The sequence below is a fragment of the Ammodytes marinus genome (genome assembly GCF_949987685.1).
Source record: "Ammodytes marinus genome assembly, contig: scaffold_34, whole genome shotgun sequence".
Taxonomy (NCBI): domain Eukaryota; kingdom Metazoa; phylum Chordata; class Actinopteri; order Uranoscopiformes; family Ammodytidae; genus Ammodytes; species Ammodytes marinus.
The window spans coordinates 222501-232500 of record NW_027648438.1 but is presented as its reverse complement, the minus strand read 5'-3'; the positions used below and the strand labels follow the sequence as shown (position 1 = coordinate 232500).

At 44.5% G+C, this 10000-nt stretch overlaps 1 protein-coding gene across 1 annotated transcript in view; it reads left to right on the top strand.

Annotated features, from left to right (window-relative positions):
* Positions 1-10000, top strand: part of noc3l (NOC3-like DNA replication regulator) — a 25904-nt gene that overhangs the window by 9001 nt on the left and 6903 nt on the right. Inside the window, exons 9-13 of the mRNA XM_080054435.1 lie at positions 438-613; positions 1645-1773; positions 5719-5850; positions 6567-6647; positions 7760-7860. Of these exons, the coding sequence (XP_079910561.1) occupies positions 438-613; positions 1645-1773; positions 5719-5850; positions 6567-6647; positions 7760-7860 (619 nt within the window). The remainder of the gene's footprint in view (positions 1-437; positions 614-1644; positions 1774-5718; positions 5851-6566; positions 6648-7759; positions 7861-10000) is intronic.

Below are 10000 nucleotides of genomic sequence, written 5' to 3'. Positions count from 1 at the left end.
GCCCAAACTGAGTGACTCCATTGTGTGATATCTAAACCCCCCTGTTTTTGTGTGTGTCTGTCTGCCTGTCTGCCTGTCTGTCTGTCTGTCTCTCTCTCCCTCCCTGCCTGTCTCTCTCTCTCTCCCCCACCCCCTCCCACCTCTCTCCCTCCCCCTCCTCCCTCTCTCCCACCCTCCCTCCCCCCTCCCCCCCTGTCTCCCTCCCTGCCCCCCACCCCCTCCCTCCCCTCCCTCTCTCCCTCCCTCTCCTCCCTCCCTCTCTCTCCCTCCCTCTCTCTCCCCCTCTCTCTCTCCCTCTATCCCTCCCTCCCTCTCTCTCCCCCCCTCCCTCTCTCCCTCCCTCCCTCCCTCCCTCCCTCTCTCCCCCCCTCCCTCTCTCTCCCCCCCTCTCTCCCCCCCTCCCCCCCTCCCTCCCTCTCTCCCCCACCCCCCTACAGATTGGAAGTACAGTAAGAAGAAGCGTTCGGAGGCGGTGTCTCTTCAGTCTTACCTGAGCCTAGCCGAGGTTTCCATCCGCTGCCTGTGTGAGCTCATGCTAACGCTAGCTCACTTCAACTTCCACAACAACATCATAGTGGTGCTGGCTCCACTCATGAACGATGGAGCTAACAGGGTGAGTTAGAGACAGACAGACAGACAGACAGACACACAGACAGACACTCACTCACTCACTCACTCACTCACTCACTCACTCACTCACTCACTCACTCACTCACAGGCTAGGGTGAGTTAGAGACACACACTCACGCACGCACTCACTCACTCACTCACTCACTCACTCACACACTCACTCACTCACTCACTCACTCACTCACACACTCACTCACTCACTCACTCACTCACTCACTCACTCACTCACGCACTCACTCACTCACTCACTCACTCACTCACTCACTCACTCACTCACTCACTCACTCACTCACTCACTCACTCACTCACTCACTCACTCACTCACTCACTCACTCACTCACTCACTCACTCACTCACTCACTCACTCACTCACTCACTCACTCACTCACTCACTCACTCACACAGGCTAGGGTGAGTCAGTATTAAAATGCTTTTTCAACATGTTTTTACGAAGAAAATGCCTCATTAATAAAGATGCGCTTTGAGTGTGAGAAAAGCACTATATAAATTGAATATATTATTATTATTATAAATCAGACAGTGAACAACATATGAACAAATCCTTCTATAATAACCTTCAGAATAGTGCTGAGAATGATTATGGAAAGTTTAGTTGATGTAAGTGCTTTAGAAGTTGAGATTTTTGGTTCAGAGTATTGAGAAAGAAACTAATGTTGAGATAATGTCCGTTAAAGATGGTTGTATAGGAGAAATATACAGATGCAAACAGACAAGGTTTAGTCAAATAAACACCTGAATGTACATGTTGGACCTTTGATTTATACTAGTATGAAAGAAGACATGTTATGGAAGATAAATAGTCTGTATTGTCTTGCATTAAGTTTACGTGTGTCTCCCTGTCTCTCTCTCTCTCCCTCCCTCTCTCACTCCCTCCCTCCCTCCCTCCCTGTCTCCCTCCCTACCTGTCTGTCTGTCTCTCTCCCTGTCTGCCTGTCTCCCTGTCTGCCTGTCTCCCTCCCTCCCTGTCTCCCTGTCTGCCTGTCTGTCACTCAGATTTCTCAGATGTGTCGCGATGCCTTCAGGGACTTGTTCCATCAGGATAAAGATGGCGTCGCCTCGCTGGCCGCCGTCAGAGTCATATCTGGTTTAGTCAAGAGTCAGAACTACACCGTCAGACCTGAGGTGAGAGAGAGAGAGAGTGTGTGTGTGTGTGTGTTTGTGAGAGACTGTGACTGTGTGTGTGTGTGTGTGTGTGTGTGTGTGTGTTTGTGAGAGACTGTGACTGTGTGTGTGTGTGTGTGTGTGTGTGTGTGTGTGTGTGTTTGTGAGAGACTGTGACTGTGTGTGTGTGTGTGTGTGAGAGACTGTGGCTGTGTCTTGATTCAGAGACCACGCACTTGGTAGGACGCAGTCTATGAAGGCTATAGCCTATGAAGGCCGATTTTAAGGCCGGTTTTAAGGCCAACGAGCCTTGTTAAACGAGACGGTCTCCGCAGGTCTCGGTTTACGAGCATTTCCGGTTTACGTAACAAGCCGTTACCTTGCGTGACGACTCGCCGCTCCTGTGCTGCCTAGCAACCCTGATTGCTGCCAACGGAGACAGCCCTGTCAACGCAGGAAAAAAGAAAAATAAGTTGTCTACCAGACGAAAAGAAAAAACAGTACAAGAAAAAAAGAAAGGAAGATAAAAGTTAAGAAGATGGAGCAACACGTTGCTGTTTTGTTATTTTTTATTTTATTTTATGCCATCTCTGAAAATAACGCAATGAATCTTGGGATACAGTATCTCACAAAAGTGAGTACACCCCTAACATTTCTTTAAATATTTCATTATATCTTTCCATGCGACAACACTGAATAAATGACACTTTGATACAATGTCAAGTAGTCAGTGTACAGCTTGTATAACAGTGTAAATTTACTGTCCCCTCAAAATAACTCGTCACACAGCCATTAATGTCTAAACTGCTGGCAACAAAAGTGAGTACACCCCTAAGAAAAAATGTCCAAATTGGGCCCAAAGTGTCAATATTTTGTTTTGCCATCATTATTTCCTAGCACTGCCTTAACCCTCTTGGGCATGTAGTTCACTAGAGCTTCACAGGTTGCAACTGGAACCCTCTTCTACCCATTCATGACGACATCAAGGAGCTGGTGGATATTAGAGTCCTTGCGCTCCTCCATCTCCCGTTTTAGGATGCCCCAAAGATGCTCAATAGGGTTTAAGACTGGAGACATGCTTGGCCAGTCCATAACCTTTACCCTCAGCTTCTTTAGCAAGCCAGTGGTCGTTCGGAGGGGTGTTTGGGGTCGTTATCATGTTGCAGTACTGCCCTGCGGCCCAGTTTATGAAGGGAGGGGATCATGCTCTGCTTCAGTATGTCACAGTACATGTTAGAATTCAATGAACTGTAGATCCCCAGTGCTGGCAGCACTCATGCAGCCCCAGACCATGACACTCCAACCACCATGCTTGACTCTAGGCAAGACACACTTGTCTTTGTACTCCTCACCTGGTTGCCGCTCCACACTCTTAACACCATCTGAACCAAATAAATGTATTTTGGTCTCATCAGACCACAGGACATGGTTGCAGTAATCCATGTCCGTAGTCTGTTTGTCTTCAGCAAACTTTTTGTGGGGTTTCTTGTGCATCATTCTTTAGAATAGGCTTCCTTCTGGGATGACAGCCATGCAGACCAGTATGATGTAGAGTGCGGCGTATGGTCTGAGCACTGACAGGTTGACCCCCCACCCCTTCAAGCCCTTCAGCAATGCTGGCAGCACTCGTACGTCTATTTTCCAAAGCCAACCTCTGTGTACGACGCTGACCACGTGCACTCAACCTTCGTAAACTGGGCCGCAGGGTGGTATTGCAACATGATAACGACCCCAAACACACCTCCAAGACGACCAGTGGCTTGCTAAAAAAGCTGAGGGTAAAGGTTATGGACTGGCCAAGCCTGTCTCCAGACCTAAACCCTATTGAGCATCTTTGGGGCATCCTCAAACAGAAGGTGGAGGAGCGCAAGGTCTTTAATATCCACCAGCTCTGTGATGCTGTCATAAATGGGTGGAAGAGGGTTCCAGTTGCAACCTGTGAAGCTCTAGTGAACTAGATGCCCAAGAGGGTTAAGGCAGTGCTGGAAAATAATGGTGGCCACACAAAATATTTACACTTTGGGCCCAATTTGTAAATTTTTTCTAAGGGGTGTACTCACTTTTGTTGCCAGCAGTTTAGACATTAATAGCTGTGTGTCGAGTTATTTTGAGGGGACAGTAAATTTACACTGTTATACAAGCTGTACACTGACTACTTGACATTGTATCAAAGTGTCATTTATTCAGTGTTGTCCCATGGAAAGATATAAAGAAAAACGTGAAGAAATGTGAGGGGTGTACTCACTTTTGTGAGATACTGTATGTTGGGCCGCGAAGGATACATCTGATGCAGCCTTCAAAACCGTGAAACGAAGGCTGCATTTCTCGGCCGCATATGAGGAGCCTTGCAAGGAGCCTTGCAAACGGGACAGCCTTTGCGCGCCGCTATGACGCAGTCGGTCTTCAAATGCAGCCTTCGTAGACCGCAACCCCTGAATCAAGACACAGCCTGTGTGTGTGAGTGTGTGTGTGTTTGTGAGACTGTGTGTGTGTGAGAGAGACTGTGTGTGTGTGTGTGTGTGTGTGTGTGTGTGTGTGTGTGTGTGTGCGTGCGTGCAATAAGAGACAATTAAAATGAGATGTGAGTGTGATGGCATAGCTGTAAACCAAGAAAATATAAAGTACTTTATTATTAAATACAAACCCTTCTCTACAATCATTAATTAATGATCATGTAATTACTTTATATTGCTTATTCATTAAGGTGTTCATTGTACACACACCCAATTCATATGCACATAAGTCAATACTACTGTATCAAATCAACCAGGTACCTGCGTACCCTCCTCAGTCTGTCTGTCTGTCTGTCCATCTATTGCCCATTAAAGACTAGGGCTGGCCCGAATTATTTGAATACTCGTTCGGAAAATTAGTATTCGGAGCTTCCTTTTTTTTTTTTTTTTTTTTTTTCAACAATTTTTTTTTCCAACAGTTTTTTTTTGCAAGAAGCTAGTACTGCAATATAATGTCATCAAATAATTTTACATTTTGATATAAAAGTTAGTAATATTGTAGTAGTAGTAGTAGTAGTAGTAGTAGTAGTATTGCTCATTTAGGAGGATATTACATCACTAAGTGTCATAGCGCATCCATTACTTCACCTCCGAGCGCGTAAATCTTCAACAAAATATGCAGATAAAAATCGGTTCCAGGGAGTATATAGGGATTATTAACGTTTTTTTTTATTTATTTTTTTTAATGTTGTTTTTGACGGTGTGTTTTTCTGGAACGAATATTCGAATATTCGCTCGGAAAAACCAACGAATATTCGAAGCCTGAAAAATGGCATTTTGGCCAGCCCTATTAAAGACAAGACAGGAGTCATTCCACAGAGCTTTGAGAGAGGTACTGTCTGTCTGTCTGTCTGTCTGTCTGTCTGTCTGTCTGTCTGTCTGTCTGTCTGTCTGTCTGTCTGTCTGTCTGTCTGTCTGTCTGTCTAATAGCCTGTCTCTCTCTCTAGGTCCTGCGTGCCCTCCTCAGTCTGTCTGTCTATCTGTCTAATGGAGAGTTAACCCCTAACCTGTCTCCCTCTCTCCCTGTCTCTCTCGCTGTCCAGGTGCTGCATACTCTGCTCAGTCTGTCTGTCTGTCTGTCTGTCTGTCTGTCTGTCTGTCTGTCTGTCTGTCTGTCTGTCTGTCTGTCTGTCTGTCTAATAGAGAGTTAACCCCTAACCTGTCTCTCTCTCCCTCCAGGTGCTGCGTACTCTCCTCAGTCTGTCTGTCTGTCTGTCTGCCTGTCTGCCTGTCTGTCCGTCTGTCTCTCTCTCTGCCTGTCTAATAGCCTAACCTCTCTCTCTCTCTCCCTCCAGGTCCTGCGTACCCTCCTCTGTCTGCCTGTCTGCCTGTCTGTCTGTCTGTCTGTCTGTCTAATAACCCGTCTCTCTCTCTCTCCAGGTGCTGCGTACCCTCCTCAGTCTGTCTGTCTGTCTGCCTGTCTGTCTGTTAACCTGTCTCTCTCTCCCTCCAGGTGCTGCGTACTCTGCTCAGTCTGCGGATCAAAGAGGTCCAGATGAGGAAAGACATCGACGACACCAAACCAAACAAACGCTTCATGAACAACAAGGAGAAGAGGAGGAACCTGTCCAGGATGCAGAGGAAGGTAAGACGTCTGTCTGTCTGTCTGTCTGTCTGTCTGTCTGTCTGTCTGTCTGTCTGTCTGTCTGTCTGTCTGTCTATCTATCTATCTGTCTATCTGTCTATCTATCTATCTATCTATCTATCTATCTATCTATCTATCTATCTATCTGTCTATCTGTCTATCTGTCTATCTGTCTATCTGTCTATCTGTCTGTCTGTCTGTCTATCTGTCTATCTGTCTATCTGTCTATCTGTCTATCTGTCTATCTGTCTATCTGTCTATCTGTCTATCTGTCTATCTGTCTATCTGTCTATCTGTCTATCTGTCTATCTGTCTATCTGTCTATCTGTCTATCTGTCTATCTGTCTGTCTGTCTGTCTGTCTGTCTGTCTGTCTGTCTGTCTGTCTGTCTGTCCATCCATCCATCCATCCATCCAAACCCAAGATAAAGCATGGCTAGAACTAGAGTGTTATTTATACAATCCTGCCCCCTAGTGGAGCCATGTGAAACTGTAGAAACTGTGTATTACTGTGTGCTCAACAATGTGATTAGTATTGTTGTTTTAAACTCTGTGTGTGTGTGTGTGTGTGTGTGTGTGTGTGTGTGTGTGTGTGTGTGTGTGTGTGTGTGTGTGTGTGTGTGTGTGTGTGTGTGTGTGTGTGTGTGTGTGTGTGTGTGTGTGTGTGTGTGTGTGTGTGTGTGTGTGTGTGTGTGTGTGTGTGTGTGTGTGTTACAGTGGAAGAAAGCAGAGGAGAAGTTGGAGAAGGAACTTCTAGAGGCCGAAGCTTTTGAAAGCAAAGACAAGAAACTCAAACTGGTGAGAAATTAAAATGGTTTTAAAGCTGCTCCGAGGAACTTTCAGTTTGTGTTAATTCTAGCGCCCCCTTTGGACGAAAGCTGTAGTGTTTTTACCACGCCAGCTGTTGTTCCTGGGTGAGCGTATACCCATGACAAAGGCATTAAGAAAAACTATATAAAAATAGCATTCTTTGCACTGATGGTCTCGTTTGCTGTTACATGTAATTCATGATCATCAGAGGAAAAATGAGACTGTTTCAGAAATATTTAAAAGTTCCTCGTAGAGACTTTAAATGGACTGATATGATTGGTTGCTATCGGTTGTCACTATCCATCTATCTAACTAAGTACTTTTGCTCAAGTACTGTACTTAAAGGTGCAGTATGTAACTTTATGTGTGTCAGAGAAGTGAAACATTTTCTAAGGTTTATTCTCATAACTGAATAAACAAACTTTCCTCACAGGAAAATGTGATCCCTGGAACACTGTTTGAAGTTACAAAGCTTCCTGAAAAGTTACTGTTTCACTGTTGTTGTTTACAGCAGCAGGGCCCACAGTTTGGTTTACAAACATATTCTAGTCTTACGTTTGGTTCCAGGTTCCTCAGAATAATTTGATTTATGATGATAGAATTATTCAATTCTAAGAATTACATGTAGAGAAAATATGTTTAGTAAACTAACTGCAGGCTCTGTGAATGTAAACAAACCCCCTCCTCTGAAACTACACACTGACCCTTTAACATTGATTTAAATGGGCTGTTTTGATTGGTTGCTATGGGTTATTATGTGACGGTTTGGACCAATAGCAGCTAACTTCCTGTTTCCTTTTACAATTTTTACGTATCTTTACTTTAGTTTTTCTTCTATTTTAACTTATCACGTATGTCTCTGCTTGTTTATGTATTGTGTTATATTGTATATATGATAGTCACTGTTCGTTCATTGTCTAACTGTATGCACCTTATTCACCAAGACACATTCCTTGTTGGTGTATCAACAAATCCCCCTCCTCTGAAACTACACAGTGACCCTTTAATAATGATTTAAATGGACTGTTTTGATTGGTTGCTGTCATTTATTATGGTGAGTGATTGGACCAATAAGAACTAACTTCCTGATTCGTCCTCAGCACACGGAGACTCTGAACATCGTCTTCCTCATCTACTTCAGAATCCTGAAGAAAGCTCAGAAGTCTGTTCTGATCCCCGCTGTCCTGGAGGGGCTGGCCAAGTAAGACAGACAGACAGACAGACAGACAGACAGGCTGTCCTGGAGGGGCTGGCCAAGTAAGACAGACAGACAGACAGACAGACAGACAGACAGACAGACAGACAGACAGGCTGTCCTGGAGGGGCTGGCCAAGTAAGACAGACAGACAGACAGACAGACAGACAGACAGACAGACAGACAGACAGGCTGTCCTGGAGGGGCTGGCCAAGTAAGACAGACAGACAGACAGACAGACAGACAGACAGACAGACAGACAGACAGACAGGCAGGCTGTCCTGGAGGGGCTGGCCAAGTAAGACAGACAGACAGTACTGCAGGGGCTGGTCAAGTAAAACAGACAGACAGACAGACACACACACACACACACACACACACACACACACACACACACACACACACACACACACACACACACAGAGAGACAGACACATACACAGAGAGACAGAGACACACACACACACTGGCAGACACGTTGAGTATAGTAACACAGACACATTTAACATCACAGCTAACATAATGAAAATCTAAAGCCTCTATCTCACTGGGCTGCGACAGTGTGCGACAAGTTGGAGACACAAAATTGCGAGAAAATATGCGAATTAGCGACAATTTTCACTTGCAGTCTCACTGAGTTGGTTCCTCACGACACGTTTGTGAATGTCCTGCCCAACACTTGCCGGGAGGTCGCATTTATGTCTCGCGAACGTCTGGCGAGCGTCGCACGAACGGAATGTCAGTCTCATTTTTGTCTCAAATCAGTCACAATTTAGTTTCATATATCGCCAAACCGTCGCAAAGTTGTCTGACATTTCTCACACTTTCTGACTCGCGGAGACTAAATTGAGAAGGGTTTGCAACGCGTTTGAGACACATGCGACCACTCTGAGACTATTTTGAGACTAGATTTGTCGCACACTTTTTTTGAACATGTTCAAAATTCATGCGACAGGACTGCGCGGCTCTGCGACTCATGCGAGGAAATTGAGACCTCCGCGAACGTTTGGAGACAGTTTAGAGCAGTGGTTCTCAATTACTTTCTGTCATGCCCCCCCTAGGGGACAGAATTTTTTTCGCGCGCCCCCCCCCCTAAATTTAAATACTGTTGAGAACCTGCTAATATTTATTTATTTATCTGTACAAAACCACTGTATGAGTTTCTGGCATGAGCATTCTGCATACAATCACCTTATTATCAAATTAGATAACAAAAATGAGCTGAGATAACTTCTGCAGCAAAAAAATCAAAGTTCAGTTTATTAGCTCAATTTGTAACATTTAAACAAGACTGCTCAGTCTGTGTGAATCTCAGGACAGAGAAACAAGAGCAAATGATTCACTGAGGTTTGCATTTCATTCAAAACATTTTTAAACTGTAAACATAGTTAAGGTGGTGTTTTTTATTATTATAGGCCAGGGGTTTTCAAAGTGTGAGAGAGTGAGCCCCCCCTCAGAGAACAAATTTCAGCGGAGCCCCCCCCCCCAAAAAAATTATTATTTTACAAATTTAAACATGTTTTTGAAACATTCTAAACATTTTTGTGCGTTTTTAAACACATTTAATACATTTGAACATCTTAATCCAGTGTTTTAATCCTGCTTCCTTTGAGCGTGGATAATACTGACTGAGTGTGCATCGGAGTGAGAAAGATAGGCAGACAGACTTGCCCAAATTATTGACTAGTTAAATGTCATTCACACACCCAGTGTTTTTTCGCTAGTGCCTCCAATGTCCTGCTGGAGGAGAATAGTAGCCAGTGGAGAACCAGACCCTCCTAGGGGGGTCCGGGGGTATGCCCCCCCGGGAGATTTGTTTTCACCTTTTTAAAGTGAAATGCATGAATCTGGTGCACTTTGAGAGGACAATTAAGAGGCTAAATATGAGGAATTTTTTGTGAACAAATAATTTGGAGACACTGGGTCTGATGAATTAGAAGCTATTGAAGAAGGACACATGGATTTTCCATAAAAATATTAATTTAAAATAAACAAAATGTATGCAGGGTCCTCTGGGTTGGGCTTGGTGCTCTTTTTCTTTAACGAGACCAATTTCTCTGTAATTTACTGAATGCATTTAAATGCAGTGAGAGGAACGAAGCAGAAGAACTTGTGTCCAGCTATGCCGTGATCTTAGTATAAAAAA